This window comes from Dermacentor albipictus, chromosome 5 (assembly GCF_038994185.2).
Source record: "Dermacentor albipictus isolate Rhodes 1998 colony chromosome 5, USDA_Dalb.pri_finalv2, whole genome shotgun sequence".
Lineage (NCBI taxonomy): Eukaryota > Metazoa > Arthropoda > Arachnida > Ixodida > Ixodidae > Dermacentor > Dermacentor albipictus.
Genome location: NC_091825.1, coordinates 145013771 through 145034442, shown reverse-complemented (window position 1 = coordinate 145034442; position 20672 = coordinate 145013771). Strand labels below are relative to the sequence as shown.

The window sequence follows — 20672 nt, the reverse complement described above, 5'->3', positions numbered from 1 at the left end:
GACACCAGTTTGGAGATATGCGCCATCAAACTGGCTGTAAAAATGCACTGTTGTTACACTTTCTCTTTCAAGAAAATGCTTTCTTATGCATTCATCTTTATCCATGTATTTTGTCCCACAGATTAGGAAATCGTATCTCGAAACTGATGTCATCCTCGAAATTCATTTCAAGTAGACATGTCTTTCAAGCTCAACAGCTACAATTTGTAAATTGCAATATGTGCCATGTTTTAATTAATTAATGTTTGCTAATTAGCTGATTATGTGTTTCGATTTGTCACGCTAATGACGTCCTCCTCTTCAAGTAATCCAGCTCAAGGACAAGATTTATGCTACCTGCCAAAGGCAATCTTTAAAAATTCAGAAAACTTAAAGATTATCACCCTGCATAATTGTCTTGTCGCTGTTTTCACACTCTTCTCGCAGCACAATTGCAAACAGTAGGCAGTATTGGCAGAATACCTTTATTCAGAATCCTTTTGTTGATGCGACCTATCGTACCTTGACTGACTGTAGATAAGAAATAGTCTTCAGGTGCAGCAGCAACAAAAATTGACTGATCAAGTGAATGCACCTTGATAACACAACCTTAATATGGACAAAGTTTTATCACTCCGTCTGTAGGTCTAAAAAATGTTGACACAATGTACATTTGGCCAAAAAAAGTTTACGGAGCACTGCTTTCATGACAAATGTAGGCCAACTGCAATGAAATTACACTTTGACATAACTTCGTTAGAAATGAGTGGTAGGCGTATACGCATTGTAGCAATTATGACAAACCTGCACGGCTCATTGTCTAATTTTCTTAGAAACAGCCTTTAATCAGCACCTTAGCAGATGATGTGTCCCCCTGGTGATTAGCAGACATGACGCAAATTCGAGCACATTGCGTTCAAAATCTTCAACCCACTGTGAACGCTGCCTAGTTTCAAAGGTCATACAAAGTATTAGCTCATGTGTAATGTTCTAGGTGCGGCATCATTTTCGGCGATTGGCGGCGTTCTTTAGTTTTGGTATGAAAAACATTTTTGCAATCTCTTTATGATGCATTAGTATTACTATCAGTATTTTGAACATAAAATTTTGCACACAGGCTGCTATATAGCTACACTATCTGAAACTATCCTTTCTATGCAGTCAAAGTTTTCACTACAGTTGGCCTCTAAGGCGCAGTACTTTAATTTAATGAACCACTGTGCAGATCGGTAAAACTACTACAGATTGAAACATTGAATTCATACCGCGTACCCAAGCATCGCTAGAAGCAGAATTTTTTGCAGATCCATAGTGCTTTGTAAACTATTATGGCCAACCCTTACGTTTCTTACACTGCGTAGGCACCTGAAGGTCTCATGCTGACTCAGCAAACTCAACAAGGCCTTAAGCCTCACTCAAAAACATGCCATATGGTCATGGTGGTATGGAAAAATACCATTTATCCACTGTGATAGAGGAGGGAGGCACCATGCCAGGTTGCTGTGCATCTATTTGGGCATTTGCTTGAGCATAGGAATGCATTCTTTTTAATACTTTACGAGAAACCCACACACAAAAAACAGCCTCAACAGTGCCATTTGAAATGGTAATGGCTCATTGGTGCCTTCCGGTATGACATACATATAATTCATGGTGACATGCATAGTCTTTACCAGAAATTCCAAATTCACTCTGCACATGACAAAAACTGACACTGGGCCCAGTGGAATGGCTGCTTCTGAGCATAACTGGTATACTGCACAACACTGGCTCCAGTCACACACAGTGGCTTTTAGAACTTTTTTTCTCGATGTTTTCTGGTTACTGTATGTTTTGCCAGTGACAGCACGGCTGAATGCCCCACTGCAATGCCTTATATTTATACCTTTATTATTTGCATGCTTCAGTCAAATTAGCATCTATTGTGCAGAGAGGCAGTTGGTTACATAACTAGCCACAGATTCTCTTGAGCTGGCTCACATAATTTTAGGTATTGCTTCCCGACATGTTGTGGATATTTCTTTAGGCAACTAGCACCTAGCTTTATAACATGCTAAAGATGATTCCTAGATATCTAAGTTTCATGCAGCTGAGCAAGACATGAAGGACACTAAATGCTCGGTGTATCATGCAGCAGCACTCTCGCATCAATTATGCATTCTCTGGGACTAAACCCTAGCGTGAAGCTCATATGCTAGAGAAGCAGCATTTTATTTCTCACTATTGCACCGGAGTGCAAACCAGCCACCTATAAAAGAGCAATGTGGAATTTTGAACCACAAGAGGTCTCTTTGTGGTGCCACAAGCCAGGGGAGCCCCTCCTAGCAACCCACTTGGCTTCTGCAAGTCATATCGCCTGACACAACCAGCACAGGGCATATCACCACCTAAAAAAAAGTAAAGTTTCTTTCTTTCCTTTTTCCAAGATTGACGACCGACAACTGGCACACACGCAGCAATACTCAGTCAATTTCACTGCACAAGGCAGGCAGGCCGTTCTGTCACCACCCACTCAAAGCAGCTGTTTCAGACAGTGGCCAAGCGCACCACGCACATGTTGACGATCACGAAGCACAAAGCGCATGTGATGACACAAGCACTTTCTGTCACGTTCGTGCCACTTTGCTGTGTCCTCACCAATCACAAGAAAAAGACGCGCCGTATGAGCAGGCCCACAAAGGCACTGCCAACAAGCCATATCGCTGCATTGTATGCCATGCGCAAATTGTCTCCCGAGCTCGCCCTTGTCGTGCGATTCGCTGTGCCCGTTTCCTCGGCAAGTGCAGTGAGCGGCTGTTGTTGCTGTGCCAGACGCTCGGCACGCTGGGCCAAGATCCGCGCTGCCGCGAGCCGGCGTTTCACTATGTCTGGCGTATCCTCGTTGGTGCTTCCAGTGGCCAAAGCTGACTGGGTGCCCTGAGCTGCAGCGGGCGTGTCGCTAGCGGCACTGCTGCTTACATTTGCTGCTTTCTTCTCCGAGTTGGTTGAGGGCTGCACTTTGCTGTTGGAGTCGCTTGACTGTGGTAGTGTCGCCGACATTGTCATCTGCTCGGTAGCCTTGCTTTCGGCAGTCCTGGGCACGCCAGGCCTCTCGCTGGCATCCTAGAGCAGTAACAGTAATGGTAATGTCACAATATATGCCCAGCACGAGATATGCAGATTTGCAGGAAGCACTTTTCTCTGGCTTAGATATGTCAAATGTCACTGCAACTTGACCTCTTGGAGCATAAATTTTTCTCGTGTAGTACATTAGTTTTGCGCAGCGAAAGCGACATCGAAAAATGCAGCATAGCGAGTGGAGAAAGCACCTTCGGCAGGGTGCTCTGCGCATTTGCAACACTGCCCACTGTTTCTTATCTTGAGGGAAGCATGTCTGCATTCTGTGAAAGTACAACTGGATTTGACTGAACACAATTTCACTCACGACATGGTGCCACTTGCACATTCCAACTCTGCTACTGACTGAGTAGAGATTAAAGGAGGTCAGAAACCCCACCACATATGCTAATCCACTGCTGAAGCTGCATCAGCATAAACTGCACCTGCTGCATTTTGTCAGATGGAAAGATTTACTGCATGGAAAGACACAGGAAATGTTTTCTGAACTTCCTTTCCCAACAGCTAATACCTAGTTATTAACTATTTGCACTTAGAATTAATGACAATGAAAGATAGCAGGTTTGTGACTAATGCGTAGCCATTCATGGCATCACTGTATATGTTATTGTGTGTAAAAAAAGGCTTGGTTAAAAACACTAACCTTAAAGTTTGATAACTCACTTTTAAGGTAGTTAATTGTGTCAGTGAAAAAAGTCCATGTCAGTAGTTAAATGTTATTACTCCTAATACTACTTCAAAGAGATTCCACTATACTATTGTGCAGCAGCAAGAGGTCAAAACAAAGAGCGCTGTGCCACCACCTTGAACATGATCTGTGCAGCCTGCTCCCTGGCCTCCTTGTCAGCAGCTATGTCCTGTGGTTCTTGTGAGCGTTCCTTGAGCAGCTTAGCTACAGGGCCACAATTGGGGCAGCTCCAAGTCTGAGATCTAGAACAAAACAAAAGAACTTTAGGTTTCCCCAGACAAACCTTTGTTCAGTTCTTCGATTAACCTAGCTCAACCAAACTAACTAGTTCTTGACTGTAAAATTTTTTCTCTTAACACAGCTCACTCTGCCCCATAGAATAAACATTTTATGCAAGCTTATGCCAGAGTTTCTCAATGATATTAAACGGACAAAGAATTCTGAAATAAAAAGACAGAGTGAAGTGGTTGTGAAGTTCTTATTCCCACAGAAGGTTGCAAACAACACTGTCATCATTACCATCATCATTCTGCAGCGTTTTATGTTTGCATTTACACCACGGTGACCACACTAAAAGCCTCTGCATCTCCATTAACCAGAGAGCATGTACTAAAATGATCAGTGCATTATTTTTTCTCTGGACAATAGAGTGAAAAACATGGAAGACAGGTTAAGCCCGCTCTTACTTTTTTGCGAGCTGCTTCCGTTCTTGGGGACTGTAATCCAGGGACCCAATCGCACCACTCCCATGAGTCGGCATAAAACCGATGATTGCCAGCAGAGCAGTGCGCACTGTAACGGTCACAGAATCAACAAAACAGAAGTTAGCAAGAAAATGGAGACTCTTAAGTGATCAACAGTGTTAGAACAAAGTATGTCTGAGATTCACACCTGCAGACTTGCGCGTTTTAAACTTCATAAAAATGTTGCAGACATGGCATGCCTATTATTAAATGTACCCTTCAGCTCACACATACTGTGTGATGTACACATTTTTAATGATGATTTACCTTTAGGCTTGACATGCAAGGAGCAGCAAACTCGGAACAGCAAAGACTGACAAGCAACACATTTTTTTTTAGATCACAGTAATTTTTTTGTCAGTTAGCTGTTGTTCACTTGACCTGCTTCAAGAGCTTGCCTGAATAAACTTGCTCAAATCAAGTACCCGTATAGCATATGACGTCCTATGCTGCCACAGGAGGGCGGCACAAGTACCGTAACAAATTTATTTCTTTATGCATTTTTTTTGTAGTCTTACTCTACCCTATCTTTCAACACCATTCTCTTGAACAGAACTTATGATTCTTATTTTGATTCTAGCTGTGCTTTTCCCAAACAGCAATATTTGCCCAGCAATTTTTAGAATTCCTCGCAAGTAACTACAGCTTCAAGATTCCACATTTCCATTAAAAGCTCTCCATTACACCATCTCACACAGTCCCTCTCTTACTTTGCAACATTTAAGCCCACCAATCTATCATATATCAAAGCGAAATGGGAGCAAGCAGCATGATGAAAGCTTTTTCCATTAGCAAAGCATAATCACTTCATGTATAGATTAGGCATAAGCTAGAGGTTTTTACTGCAACATTTCCTCAATCTTTCTAGTGCTTTATATGGCAGCTTCAATGCTGCTGCAAATTAATATTTCCAAGAAAATATTACACTTTTGGTAAGAATTTTTAAACGAAACATGCACACAGAAAGAATTATTATCAGTATTAACAACAAAGCAATTTAAGCATTTTAAGAAATAATGTTCCACTCTCAATGTGGCAAGTAAATTTACGTTTTCCCAAACATACTTTTTTTTTTTTTTCAGCAAACAGTGAAAGGCAAAGGTCAAGATGCACTCACAAGACCACGATGGCTGCCATGATTCAGGATGGTGGCCAGAGATGCTCAGGCAGATCTTCTTGTTGGTCTCAAAGCGTCCATTAGGCTGATATGAAAAGCAAAGTTAATTTTAAACTGCCAGAACTATACTGGGAATTTGCTTAAAACTCATATCCAGGAGCACATCTAGTTTATCTACTAACAAGACAACATATGAATCGAGGGACTAGGAGAAGCCTGCAGTCGGACCGCAGCTGCACCAGCTGATCCAAAATCGCTGGTGGCCACATGAAATCGTATTTGTTTACGGAAATGAGAAATCCAATGTCAGTGACACAAAATGAACAAATGAATAATAACCATTTGTCCTGACATGCTCCTTTCCAACGATTGCAGAGGTTCGTCCTTATTGGTAAGGCACGCATTAACGTTCACTTTCAAAGCTGTTGCTGTCTGGCGATTAGTCGTCATACTGCTACTGGAATAAGCGCTAGCGGTCAGGAAACTAATGAGATTACGACGGCCGTCTTACCGTCAGAAGAATGATGCTCGGTGGCTTCATGGGATAGTCTGGGGGTAGAATTACACGGCCATGGTAGATGCCTCCTTCAAATTCCGATTCCGGTGGCCCACGCACAGTGAAGTGCCACTCAAACAGATTATCCTGCGATCAACACGCGCACTTTCAGCATAAAGGCGTGCCTCGAAGGCTGCCGCAAGCTGCACTTCCTTACGTCCAATGGTTGCGCAAAATATTCTTCCGTCGCTTCGTGGAGCTCCTGGGCCTCTCTCATAAGACGCTTCACGGCTGCAAAACGTCAGGGCACATCAAACATCACGCGAACGGCCACAGTGGTGACACGATCAGAGGCGTAAGAATGCTCACCTGGGCTGCGGAGATTGTACTGCCCCTCCATAACAAGCGGCTGAGCGTAGCAATATTGGTAGCTAAAATTTGACGATCCTGAACCTTGAACGTGCTCTACGGGAAAAGCATTGTTAATTAGCACGGCACAAGGAACTACAAGCGAAAGTGGCTGTGTCTGCGCGCAGTTGCCATGTAAACATGTAAACCTGACGTGGCTGGTACCGCCGACCACTGCCGACACGCAGCAGCTACAGTCAATCAAAATACCGCAGATCTAGAGAGATGATTGGCTCCTCACGAGCTTTGGACGCATACGTACAAATAGCTCGTTGGTAGCGGATCAAAGACAGGTGGTGGCGGCTAGGACAACGGCCACGGCACGTGAAGTTGTGGCGGAAGTACTTGAGCACCTTCCGTACAGACCGGTATAACAGCAGCGCACCTACAAACCCGAACCGCCCGAACAGCCCGAACCGCTGCCACAGCGGAGGCTGTATTGAACGTTATCATCGCCAGAGGCGCCTCATGACAGCGGGTCTCAAGGAACCCACAACGCTCGTTGTTCTACATAGCTGAGACGCGGTGTTTTCAGCATAGGTTTTCACGCCAACCAAGGCATTGGTTGTGGCAACCAAGGCTGTGGGTTAAACGTGGGTTGAAGCTATCGCCAGATGGCCAGACCACCAAAACACGGCAGAAATGGTGACGTTGTAGGGATAAATAGCGCGCCTGTGGCATTATTGCGAGAAAACAAATGTGTGTTTTAACCAGAAACGCTAGGGCATAGAAGCACGTTCGTGTTGATCCACGCAAACATTTGTGCACCCAAACCATATAAAACTCTACGCGCGAAAAAAAACCTACTGCCGTAGAGACATGCTAGACCGGCGATTCGTGGTCTTGTACGGGAGCCAGACGGGCACCGCTCAAGACGTCGCTGAAAGAATCGGTAGACAAGCGAGACGGTACATGTTCGACGTAACTGTCCTGCCCATGGACGATTATCCTCTAATAGAGCTAATCAAGGAAAAAATAGTTTTATTCGTCTGCGCTACCACAGGACAAGGCGAGGAACCCGATAATATGAAGCATTTTTGGTCGTTCCTACTGCGAAAAAGCCTGCCTCCGAATTCACTGAACACAATTTGTCATTCTGTGGTTGGCCTGGGAGATTCCTCTTACTTGAAGTTCAATTTCGCTGCAAAACGCCTGCATAGACGCCTGGTTCAGCTAGGCGCTCAGTGCCTGCTCAACCCCTTGTATGCTGATGAGCAGCATGAATTGGGAACAGATGGAATGCTCGATCCCTGGCTGGAGGAATTCTGGAAAATTGTAATAAGCTTGCATCCCCTTCCTCCCGGGTGCTTGCCTGTCAGTGAAGAGATCTTACCAGCACCAAAGTACAGAATTGCATGTGGCACGACTTCTGTAGAACACAGAAGCATCAGCTGCCAGCCTGGCATTGTCCGTGAAAAGCTATTTGATGCCACTGTGGTCTCCAATCAGCGAGTCACCAGTGCCGAGCACTTTCAGGACGTGCGACTAATTAAACTTGACATTCAAGGTTTGTTGTTTCTCTTTGACCACTTTCTCGCACCGTGTAACTTTGCATATGAGGCCTGTAACTTTGCATACCTTTGTGTAACTTTGTGTAACGTGTAACTTTGCATATGTGGTCTACATGGCCCCCATACGTTCTCACACAGGCCAAGTTCCTTGCCTGTTAATTTTACTGAAATATACTGCGCAGTGAACATCACAGTTAAGTGAATGGGACAACATGTGACGTCACAATTTGAGCCAGGGGAGGAAAGTGCCGCAAGATGTTGAAATTAAAGGAATAGGATATGTCAAGGTAGCACAATAAAGTTTAATTAAGGTCATGAAGTGTTGCTACTTCCATCTATGTTGTTGGGGAAGAATGTTTACAACACGTCTCCACCACCAAAGTTAATGTCGCTCTTGAAGTTGTGTGGTTGTAATTAAAAATGGCAGTCTTGGGTGAGTATATGAGTGGCAGGCTGATTCATTCATAGACTTAGAAAATAACCTGACATGAGCTGTGCATGTCATTTGATGAAAGGTCCATTTGATTCCTACCTTCCTTTATATTAACAGCTTCTCGGATTACATTCGAGCCTGGTGATGTGGTGGTAGTCTACCCCGAGAACTGTGAAGAGGACACCAATGAGTTTTTCAGACTATTCAGTAGCTGCAAAGCTGACATGTATTTGACACTTGCACCTACTGAAAAGGGCACATTATTGCCACATTTTTTCTCAAGGCAAGTCTCATTTGGAGAATGCGTTCGGAAGTACTTTGACCTTACAAGCATCCCAAAAAGGTAAGCACATTTATAAATTGCCTGCAACTACTATTCAGGTGCTGTTGTTTTATGCATCATGTCACATGAAAAAAGTGGCATTTCTCGCTGAAAAGCTATAATGTGCTTCAGCTGCCTTTGAAGTGCTCAGTCAGAGACACATTTTGTGATTGCACTTGTTTACTTGTCAGTTTAGGTGATCTATTGAGATATATCATAGCCTCTTGTGTTGCTTTTAATGATGTTCACATATCAAGCTTGGTAACTGAGTGTGGCTTCTAGAATTTCAGCTACTAAGTGTGATTTTACAGAAGCTTTACTGAGAGGGCTTTACAAGATTGCCAGATAATTTGTAAGTTAAAGTCGTTTTGAGTAGTTGTGCACGAAGTTTAGAAAAATTTGTCAAATGAGAGGTTTAAGGGGCTTGAAATGCAAATATTAAGCCCTCCCGGACTGTTTGAAGCCTTGCTAAGTTAAATATTACCGGAGATGTAGATAAGAGCAGTTGGATTTGCAGCACATCTTGTGGTGCAAAGTTTAACCAGAGAGGACACGCTATTATTTTAGCGAGTAGCTATATTCTACTTAGCTGCTAGTGTAAAGCATTGGCAGTGACTTAATCGTCAACATGCAGCTCGTTTGTATTTTCCTTCAACAAGAACATCCATACAACACAAAAATGTTCTCTGATGCATCATGATTGGACAAAGCGTTACAAGATGTTGCTACCATTGTTGCTGCTGCTGTCTACGTCTCCGGTACCTGTAACCTGTGCCAGGATAACGTAAAACTATTCTAATCTGTTTTTATTCCAAATCCATCAGTAGCCTCCTTGATAGGGCAAAATGGTTCAGGCTCAGCCCATATGGGCACGGCATCCTGGCACTGGTCATCACCTCCTCTGTATTTTTCTATGCCAGCCAGATGTGGCCGATGCAGCCATTCACCACCCTCTCCTATTGTCCTTTCCTACTCCCTCGATGGCTAGCACTTGTGCCTGCTTTACGGTCGTGGGGGAGAGTGCCATCTGGGTGGCATACGCTCAGACGCACGCATGATACAAGCAGTCATACCACCTGGGTAGCATTGCATCACGGCAACTCACTGAACTAATACGCAACAACGGCTTCCATTGCTGAGTAAGCAATCGCACTGGCATTGAAAAAATAGAGGAGGTGGTGCCCTCGTGTTCTGTGATGGTTAATTTATGCACAAACTACAACAAACTTTACACAAAAACTAAAACTTTCCTATGTCGTTCTCTCTGTCTATTAAAAAGCTGTGTGCATACCCAAGGTTCTCAGCAAAAGTGACACTTTTGCTGTTTGAAACAACCATGAAACAGTTTATCTGAGCTTATTGTTTAGCTTTGTCGCCCTGTGTGCTGCTTGAATGAGACATTAGTTTTTACACTATGAGATTCTTAGTCTTTGTACTCACTGTGAGGCAGCAGCAGCAATCTGCTGCACCCACATGCAGTTTCTGCAGAAGCTTTAGAAGTGCCAGCTCCAGAGAAACCTTAACATGAGAGTTGCTCCTACACATCTCTTTTCACTACGCAGGTCTTTCTTTGAGCTCTTTTGGCACTTTGGCGATGACACCCTCGAGAAGGATCGCCTTCGGGAGTTCAGCACCGCCACTGGCCAAGAGGAGCTTGTGGACTATGCCATTCGGCCACGGCGAACTGTGCTGGAGGTGTTTGCCGACTTCCCTCACACCACAGCAAATGTACCATTGGCATACCTGTTTGATTTGATTCCACCCATCCGCCCACGCTCATTTTCCATTGCCAACTCATTGCTTTGCCACCCAGGGCAGATCCACATTCTAGCAGCGATCGTCAACTTCCGCACCAAGCTGAAGAAGCCACGTAGGTATGGTAAATAGAAAGAGTTGTGTGTATTTTGATGCTCACATTTGTGAAAACTGACTTAAGAGTATGGGCAGAAAGGAACCAATTCACAATACACCTACACAAGCTTGCGCCTAGTACAGAAGACGTGCAAGCAATGCAGAAGGGACTGGGCATAAGAATACAGCCTTTGTTATGTGATGCATGACAGTTCTGTGTTCAAGTGAAACACATACATTATTGTTAATGTGTTGCTTGCATAGTCTATCAAATTAAGGGTACATTTACATGTTAGGTGCAGTGTAATTTCATGGCAGTGAGTCACACCATGGTTTTTCTGCAGAATGAATACCTAAGAGATTCAATCCATTGTGTGAACCAGCTTTAATCAAACAAGATTGTCTGCTGTCACAAAGGCATTTTCTGTCCTCATTAGTATCATCTTGTGTTGAACTTTTCAAGTGAACTCAGTGCAGTTAAATCGAGACTAGATGAATCATTCAAACAAGCATGCATGAAAATTACCACATGGCAGCACCCATTCTGCATAAATTTGGTCTGAATTGACTCAAGCATGGTTGAAACCATGCTTGTGATGGCAGTATAAGTAAATTAACTTATAAAGAAAGACTGTTAGTGCTTTTGGTGGCATGTCAACCAAAATGTTTTCAGTCATCAAAATTATGATTGCCATGCATTTAGCATTGTCATGAAGCAGCGGAAATGCTTGTCCTAGTTACATAACATGATATGTCCAGGGGAGCTTATACAAGCTATTCAGTGCACAAAGAGGTAAAGACATCCTAATAAGTTTTTGCTTGATATGTAATAGCACAACAAAAAGACATAACACAAAGAAATCAACAGGGCAGGTGATAAACTTCAGCTTCTTTATTCAGGGGCCAAAGTATGATAGATATAGGTGCATATACATGGGCATACACTCGTTTTGATTTATGGTGCTACTATGTCTCAAGTAAATTATATCCTACTTGCAATGAACTTAGTGCCTCTTGCTTTTTTCTTTTATATTGAAAAAAAAAAGAAAGGCTCAATGCTAAATAGAATGCAAGGGTCTTGAAAATGCTCCCGAGTTTGTTTCCAACTAAGATATTGCTACCAAGTTGTTTCAGTTTACTGTGGGCAGACATGTGCATGATGTTATAACCTAAAAATATATGGTGTCTAGCTGGTGTTTTAATTTACTCTCTCAATAGAAGGAGAGAGAGAGAGAGAGAGAGAGAGAAAAAAGGAATAAAAGAAAGATAGGAGAAGAGAGGAAGCAATGTTCCTGTGTATTTACTACAGGTGTAAGCATTTTCTCCTTCCTTTCATCACCAAAAAAAGGTGTGCCAGCTCAGCTAACTTTCTGTCCTTTAACTAAAGTTAAAAGTATGTGAACTTTTATACCTTGTGCTACGTCCCTGCAACTGTCGCTGAATGCCACATTGTTATTCATTATTGTAGGTTTCATACTTGAAGACACACAAACCGCTCTGTAAGAAACTGTTACTACATAATATATTTCTCATTGGCAAAGTCTGCTGCCACTTGAGTCAACTGCAGGTATAGTAGTATGCTAAGTAATAATATGCGCTCAACATTTTCGATGTTCATACACCTTTAATCCTTTCTAATACTGTGTGCACAATTGTACGTGTCAAGATAGTGCATAAGAAGCAAGAGCACTAAGGAAAACTATATTTAAAATGCCTTCCAAACTTTTTGATGTACTTCCGATTGGATGAGTGCTGCAAATTCAAATAACATGTGTAAGTTGTTTTAGTAAAATTAGTTGGAAGGTGTACATAAGAGTGTTCGTTCTCTGTATCAGTACGTCATCACATAGTGGGTTCACTTATTTCATTGTTCTCCATAGTGCTTTACATTCAGCGTATATTTCAAGCGGTTTAATGGGTGCTTTTCTAGTGTGCTAGACATTAAATACAGTAAAACCCCGTTGATATGTTTTTGTTACGTACGCTTTCCCTGTGCCAACGTTCGCAATCGAGAACACAAAAAATGACCCAGCAGAGTTAGCTCATTTCTTATCGGTTTGTACGTTCCTGAAAAACACGATTTTTCGGCACAACGTTCAGTGCATTGCCAAACTGTGATTGTGTGATACGTTTTCTGGCCACTAGATCCCGTGTAAACAAAGAAAAAAAGAAAATGTGCGAAGTGTGCACGATCGAGAATGGTATACAATATAGCTGCCCGCTGCGGCAGCTATACTCGCCCACCCGTATCATGTGGAAATTCCGGCATGCACTCAGTTTCTCATTTCGGTGCCAGCAAATCTTCTCCAGGGTCATTGCACGCAGAATTCACAGCTATTACCACCAATCCTATAGCGATAAGCATCTTCTCCTGTTTCACAGCGCGTGGTGTCGTCGTAAGCGTAGCGCACGCTTTTAATAAGCGATAACCGAAATGCGCCGCCGTTGCCTGCTGCAGGCTGCGATCGTATGTTTTCATGCCGCTAGATCCCATGTGAACAAGAAAAGGCGCGAGGCACGCGAGGTCGATAACAGTATTTAACAGTATTTAACAGTATAGCCGCCCGCCTCACATGAAAGCGACGAAGCGCACAGTTTCTTATTCCGGCACCAGTAAATCTCCGCCCAGGTCGTCGCATGCCTCATTCACAGCTATCACCGTCAAACCTATTGCGATAAGCAACTTCGCCTATCCTTTCCACAGCACATGGTGTGTAATCACATTGGTAGCGTACTTTAGTACGCTACCAATGCCTTTAGTAGGTGGTTATCAAAATGCGCCGCCTTTCCATGTGGGCATCATGTTTCGCTTCGGTGGCATCCGGCATCGCCCACCAGCTTGGGTTTCGTTTCAGTTTCCCGTCGCCCTCTTAAAACAACACGCTATGAGGAAAACGACAAAATGCGACTCGGGTCGCTGGAGCACCACCATCTGGACGTGCGTCGGCGTCTCGTGCCGCAACGATATCGGCACGACGCTTTGCATTATGTACGTAGATGTCAATAGTTGAGTCCGTCAATATTTTGTTACTTCGGATCATACATTTTCCCTGTTAGTACGTTTTTTTCTCGTGGTCTTTTCTGAAACCTGTCAACGAAGTTCTACTTAGTTTATGTTTTCATATTTCATGTTCCTGTAGAGTTCTCACATGAAGTATGTGTTCTGTATGTTTGACGAAATTCACTAAAAATAAACTTTTCATCCGTTCTGCAGAGTTCACTTTTCATGTTCTGAAGATGCGAAAAAATTAGATGAAACAAAATTTTTTAGTGGACAGAATTAATTGCCACCTGAAGAGGTCAATGTGAATCATTAGATATGGAGCGCTATCATCACGGGTTGCTTCCATCTCACCTCATCAACTTACTCATTTGTTCCTCAGCTTCTTGGTTTTACGATCTTCTTCAGAAGTGCCTTGCCACTTTTTGATACACTAACATTGTTTCATCTTGCCACTTCTTTCGGCCTTCATAGTCTCCTTTATCATGCACACAGCCTGTTGCAAAAGTGTAGGTTCCACTGCTCTCATTACCAAAGCGCACCAACTTCTTGGTGCATTGGTGCTGTGTTTGACAGCACTCTCCTGCAGTGAATTGAGGTTTTACCAGGGCCGCCTGCAAATACTGCGGCATTGGCACATTTCAGCGAGGAGTGCAGTGGCCTATACACATTTGTGACAGGCTATTGCGAACAAATTAAATGAAAATGGAAAAGGAAGCAAGTATAAACTTACTTCTAATGTTAGCTCGAGAGCAGCAATTTCGCACAGCTGTGAATTCTTTCGCTAAATATGGAGCAGACACCAATCCAAGCACAGCCATCAAAATTAAACTGCCATCACACAAAGTGATAAAAGCAGAAACAATGCATTCTAGTTAGCCCAAACCTGTTTTCATGACATTTTTTAATAATGTTTCACAAATTTTATGTAACCAAGACATTTCACTCTACCCTCCAAAACCTTGACTTTGACATCCGTAAACTTGGCTACATTTCAAAGCAGACATAGCTGAGTGGCACCTCATGTCATATGCTCCTCTCTATTACAACTGCAAGGCCGGTTTGGACTCCTTACTTTGAATATATGAGTGTGGCGAAATTTTCATTCCATCTCTACGCAGGTCTTGAGGCGATATCCTCAATACAGACATTTTTTTAAAGTTCATAGCTTTCTTTGGCTCTTTTGGATGTTTTCATGCTTGGCCAGTAGTCGCTTGTTGGACTTTGCAAGAAAAATGTTTGTTCTCTCTCTCATTCACTTGTTTGTTCTGTCTGTCTCTCCCATTCGCTCTTTTGTCTGCTCACGCTCTCATTTGTTCAGGCTATTCATTTACATTGACAATCATTGCCTGTAGTTTCTGCACAAATTCTAGAGCGCAGTACTTAGGCACCCGTTCCTGTGGCGAACGTCGGCGTTACTGAGCAAACGAGAACAGCAAAGGATGAATGAGCAAACGCGGAGCTCAGTGGAGGATGAAAAACGGCGATAGCGAAGGGAGTGTGAGAAGGAAAGCGGAGGAGGATGGTGCAGCGGAACCATGAGGCAGAAAGCGAAGGAGGAGGGTATGGCGAAAGCGTGAGAAGGAAAGCGTAGTGCCATGCAAGACGAGCACTGCAGCGACGATGGCTGCGAGATGGCGTATGTCATCTGAGAGGTCTTAGGGTAGAAGCTTGGGTGAGTTGGTTGTGGTCCATGACAGCAGTATTTGCATAGCACATGAATGTAGGAAAGGAAGGACAGAGACGAGTAAAAAGTGCTCTTTACTCGTTTCCGTCCTTTCTTTCCTATATTCTTGTGGTACGCAAACACCACTGAGAGGTCTGTCTGCAATGCTGCTGTGAATTGTGCCCATGCGTTACCCACACACTGCCTCTCGTGATCTCCTGGTTAGCGAGGAAGTTGCACCATACTTCACTCCATTTGCAATGTGCCGCACGAGATGGATTGTCTGCACCAACTAATATATTGTGAAATAAAAAAATGTATAGAGCTATGCTCAAATTTCGCATTAGGGAGTATCATAATCGTCAGCGAAATTTTTTTGCTGCTACTCAAAGATGACATATATTGAAGTTGTAATGCAATGGTGCAGGGGTCTTTGCACCACCTTCCTGGCCAGCCTTGATCCCTGCATTCGACCAACTCTAAAAATTGCAACGAAGAAGGGCAGCCTTCGGATGCCTCCTGATGGGGCACCTGCCATCATGGTGGGACCAGGCACAGGTTGCGCGCCATTTCATGGAATGATCCAGGACCGTACCCATCGAGGCATTGGTCAAAACCTTCTCTTTTTTGGCTCTCGTAATGCAAGAGGGGACTTCTTTTTTGAGAGTGAATGGACCCAACTCGTGGAGGAAGGGCTGCTTGACTTGGTGACGGCTTTTTCTCGTGACCAGGAACACAAAATGTAAGTCAATAATGCAGGTTCACACAAACTTATATGCAATAAAAGACAGCGGATGAGAAGAAACAGACATGATGGAGTTCTAACTTCAACTAGTTAACTTCTCGTCCATTGTCATTTAGTGTGCTAAACCCATTAATTTTTACTGTTGAAAATGCACCAACAAGCCTGGTTTTCTTCATTAACTCATTATTGCAGATGTTCAGTCACGTTATTAAATACAGCTGTATGTATTGGGTGCTCAGAATCTTGGCACAGGGCCATCAAGTTTCTGCCAGAAACCAGGTGTTTCCAAGAAATTCCACTTGCCTTTGAAGTTGTATTGGTTTTTATATATATATGTATATATATATATATATATATATTTGGAAGGAGGGGTGCGATTTTTCAGGACAGCCTTGGTGTTCTAGCGTCATATCTAGTGAACCTTTTCGCCTTCTTTATGTGCAGCAATCCTTCTAATGGAGGAAACAAATGTTTGTCGCATTGCTAACTTTATTTGCTGTTATAGAGCATATATAAGGGCTCTAAACCTCCTGTTTCTCATCACAGATGGAGGGGCTCAAACTGGAGGTCAATTTATATGTTAGAGAGTGACAATATAGCTTTGTTGTCTGATGAAATGAATCTTGCTGCAAGTGATTGAATGCACTCCACCTTTGCAACGTCACTGAGGGTCCTACACCATAGCCACATACTCTAGGATCAAGTGTCTTGAACTGGGATTTTTTTATTTTTCAGTTACGTCCAGCATCGTATTGCCGAGCTTAAGGACAAGGTTAGAAAGCTGCTGCACAGTGGTGGAGTTGTGTACATCGCCGGCAATGCAAAGAACATGGTGCACAGTGTGCGTGATGCTTTCAAGGCTGTGGTCAAGTCTGACTCTTCCAGTGACAGAAATGCTGAGGAACTACTGAAAGACCTTGAAAAATCAAGCCGACTCCAGATAGAAGCCTGGTCTTAGCATACTTTCAATTCACAGTGGCATGATTGTTGTAACAGGAGTGCTGAGTCAAACATCTGGAAATGTGTTTTCTTCGTGTCAAATGGCCACGCTGATGTCATGAGCATAGTCTTGTTCATTTTATTTACCCCACCTTCTTGCATGTCGGCAGTTTTGCAAGCAAGCGCTTCCCTTCCACTCACACTCCTGCCAACAGTGGAACATTCAGTGATGCACCAATTATTAATACCGACAAAAAGCACTCACGCAATGGTGATGATGAAGCAATATTATGGCCAGATTCATAAGCACTTAGCTGTTTACTGTTGGCACATTGTCTGCTATAAAAAACAGGATCACTGCATCAGGAAGCCAGTGTCTAATCGAGCCAACACTGATGTGCTTAAAGCATGAGCCTGGCACAATCTTTGCCTCGAAAGGAACATTTACTATGTATTTTAGCTTTGTCTAATAATAGTAAGTAATAATAAAGGAATGAGCGATTGATGTAACATTTAGTTTCACTTGCAACAGTGTCCATGACAAACACACATCGCTTTATGCTTCCAGTCGTCTACAGATATATAGTCAATGAGAACCTAAAAATGAAGTGGCAAGTAGACCACTCTCCTAAGTCAAAGAGAATTTGTATACATGTGGTAGCCATTTACATAAGCTAATTTCCATGGCATCACAGTGGAGGCAAACTTTCAATATCTGTGTTTCTCGTCAACTATATTTTGGAGTGCAAAGGCGCATAGAGCGGTGCTCGCGCTGAATTCTTATTGTTGGCACAGAACGAGATCTATTATAGTACTAAACCATGGCTTACGGTAGGCTAGTAGACTCACTTGAGGTTTTATCATAGTCATCTTGTCCTTATGTTCTTTTTCTGTGCTGTTGGTTGCATTTACAGCTGAGCAGAATATTTTTGTATCATTGGTGAAAATGAGGGCTGCCTATTTACATCCAAATCTCTCCTGAATTTCTTTGGCTGTCATATATGTATATGTATTGAATGTATATATTCATATGTGTTGTAGATATGTACAAAAATACATTTTCCTTTATATGTTTCCGAAGAAGCTCCCAAAGTAATATTCGGGCATCAGTGCCAGTATGTGCACTTACATATACCATATATGTAAGATGAGTAGTAGTGTATGCATATGTAAATTTGGGAATGTATTCATAAACTTCTCTTTTGTAAGAGCTTTCCTCGTTGGCTGAACACCTGTCTCTTGTGGTAGCCAGCTGCATGTGAACAAGACTAAAGTAATGGCACGGACCAAACTTAGGCGATGCTTACGAAAGATATGTTTTGTGAATATATCTATGAATACTTGAGAATAATATGTTCAAGTGCAATAAAGACATAGTTGAATTAAAACAATGTCTGAGAAATGTTTGAGGGCTCTTTCAAAGGAGGCATAGACTTCTGCTGTGGAGCTGTACCATTACATGTTGAAGGAGCACTACATCAGGTCTAGTAATGTGCCTGTCATGGAGGTGTAATGGGGTGCTTGCGTCATTTGTGAGAAAATTATGAATACACATAGTAAGCAATTGACTTTTTTAATTTGCAAGCTAGGTAGCTTGCATTTCTGGTCGATAAGTTTCCAAGGTGCAGATGAGCATTTGGTGAACTGTATGCAGGTCATTCCAATAAAAATTTAGCTTATAAAGTTGTTGACATTATCTGGAAACAGTACATATAGAAGCTGTCTTGTCGGTAACATTTACACAGGAGCTAGGTCTGCTTGAAAAGACTGCAGGCTGTTATGTCTCTTCTGAATACAAGTTTATCAAAAAGGGGGGTGCATGCTTTTTAAATCAAAAAGAAAAGGGGAGGGGGGGACCTTAATTCCTGAACCAAAGTAAGTCGCTGCATAATTTGCGGCTGCCGAGCACCATGTAGGAACTGCGAAAGTAGTTGCAAATAATTTGCATGTATATTGCTTTGAAAGGTGTATCAGTATGTAGTTGCCAATCTGTCTAGATTGAGCCACGTGCCTGGTCCCAGCATTGCTTACTTGTTTGGAAAGCCCTACTGGATTTTCAGTAATATGCTTTCTTGGCAGTGCAACTAAGAGCACTCCACAGAATTCTTTGCCATCAGCGTAGGCACACAACAATAATCGTCATTTTTCTTGTCCACATTTCCTTTCTTTAAGGCGGTGAGCCCGGTACCTCCCAGTAACGAACGGCATGCACGTTATCAGCATGACGTAGCATTGACAACAGGAAAGTAGCAGGCGCGGTGTTTTCAAGAAAGGAAACGCAAGCAAGGCAGATGACGATTATTGTTGTGTGGCAGAGATACACCCCAAAGGGTGTAACTTTGTCTATGAGTGCAAATGACGATTATCGCTGTGTTGCAAATGTACACCCTAAAAGGTGCAAATGTTTTTAAAGTGTACACTCTTAAATTTACACCTTTTGGGTCATATCCTGCCATATAATGGATCGTCAGCTGTCTTGCTTGCATTTCCTTTCTTGAAAACGCTGCGCTTGCTACTTTCCTGTCGAGAATGCTCTGCCATGCTGATAATGTGCATGCCGTTCGTGACTTGGAAGTACCGGGCTCGCAGCTTTAAAAAAAGGAAATGCGGACAAGACAGATTACGATTATCATTGTGTGGGAAGATACGATCCAAAGTGTGTAATTGTGCTTAAAAGTGTACACTCTTAGGCAAAGTTTGCGTAAGAGTGTATATATAGCCTGGCCTTTATTTCTCAATATCATGAACCAGTCATATATATATAAATATAAATATATATATATATATACATACATACATATATATATATATATATATATATATATATATATATATATATATATATATATAGAGAGAGAGAGAGAGAGAGAGAGAGAGAGAGAGAGAGAGAGACCGCCGAGATAACGTCTGAACTTTGCTGCTGAGGTGATATATAGCTCAGCAAAAGCGTATACACCCTTCTCGTGAAGGAAACGGCTTAGAAACGGGTGGACCCGTTCGTCCTGAAAATGGTCGGGTGCCGCCGTGTCAGGTACGTGATGACGTAATTTTCGTTGCTTCAAAAAGTCTGTGGGAAAGAGAGCTAGAGAAACCACTTATTAAAACACCAGTCAACGAACGCGTCAGGAGAGGATCGTGCCCTCGATCTCCCCCGTCGCCCCTAGCCGTCGGCCGGAATCTCTTGAGACACAGCAGCAAGGGCTTGAGCGCTGATGTCCTGCTGGACGTTGGGTTCTGGGCCGGCTCCCAGAATTCTAGAGTGCACGATCTGTCGTACAAAAGTCGGACTTGTCCACGTACACCATAGGACCAAATTTGCTGCCTCATCGCAAAATTTGCACTTTTACCTGAATACTACGCTTCGCTGGTAAAAACATTCTCCACCGTATGTAAAACCAATATTAGCTTCGCTGTAAATAGAAATAATGGGGTGGGGTGAGCGCTTTATATTCTCTGGTGTACAAAGGAACGAGCGCAAATTCGAGGCCGACATCGGTAGGCATACGTTGTAGGCCAGCTGCCAGAAAATCACGAGTGTTGAACAGCATCTTCAATTTTTCTCACTTATGAGCAGCAATAATTCTTACTTCTCTTCAAAACACTCATACAAACAAGAGAACGGACACTCTGCGCCTCTATGCGCATTCTTCACAGAT

General features: G+C 42.9%; 2 protein-coding genes across 2 annotated transcripts; one reads left to right on the top strand and one right to left on the bottom strand.

Annotated features, from left to right (window-relative positions):
• Window positions 1-450: 450 nt before the first annotated feature.
• LOC135906305 (ubiquitin-conjugating enzyme E2 J1-like) lies at window positions 451-6956 on the bottom strand. The gene is made up of 8 exons (XM_065437637.2): window positions 6811-6956; window positions 6510-6605; window positions 6358-6431; window positions 6156-6287; window positions 5645-5729; window positions 4471-4576; window positions 3900-4026; window positions 451-3081 (listed from the first exon to the last, which is right to left on the bottom strand). Exons 2-8 carry the CDS (start codon window positions 6538-6540, stop codon window positions 2620-2622), a joined length of 1017 nt encoding a protein of 338 aa, XP_065293709.1. The 5' UTR covers window positions 6541-6605; window positions 6811-6956; the 3' UTR covers window positions 451-2619.
• Window positions 6957-7079: 123 nt separating this feature from the next.
• On the top strand, window positions 7080-17118 carry LOC135906304 (NADPH-dependent diflavin oxidoreductase 1-like). Its single transcript, XM_065437636.2, has 5 exons — window positions 7080-8055; window positions 8610-8835; window positions 10377-10688; window positions 15760-16074; window positions 16813-17118. The coding sequence occupies exons 1-5, from the start codon at window positions 7368-7370 to the stop codon at window positions 17033-17035; spliced, it is 1764 nt and encodes a 587-aa protein (XP_065293708.1). The 5' UTR covers window positions 7080-7367; the 3' UTR covers window positions 17036-17118.
• Window positions 17119-20672: the final 3554 nt, after the last annotated feature.

Excerpts from the sequence above, each read along its gene's own strand:
- LOC135906305 (XM_065437637.2), bottom strand. The coding sequence starts at position 6,540 with ATGGAGGGGCAGTACAATCTCCGCAGCCCAG. Across the intron at positions 6,432-6,509 it reads GTACAATCTCCGCAGCCCAG|CCGTGAAGCGTCTTATGAGA; the intron begins GTGAGCATTCTT and ends GACGTTTTGCAG. Across the intron at positions 6,288-6,357 it reads ATTTTGCGCAACCATTGGAC|GATAATCTGTTTGAGTGGCA; the intron begins GTAAGGAAGTGC and ends TGTTGATCGCAG.
- LOC135906304 (XM_065437636.2), top strand. The coding sequence starts at position 7,368 with ATGCTAGACCGGCGATTCGTGGTCTTGTACGGGAGCCAGACGGGCACC. Across the intron at positions 8,056-8,609 it reads AATTAAACTTGACATTCAAG|CTTCTCGGATTACATTCGAG; the intron begins GTTTGTTGTTTC and ends TTATATTAACAG. Across the intron at positions 16,075-16,812 it reads CGTGACCAGGAACACAAAAT|TTACGTCCAGCATCGTATTG; the intron begins GTAAGTCAATAA and ends TTTATTTTTCAG.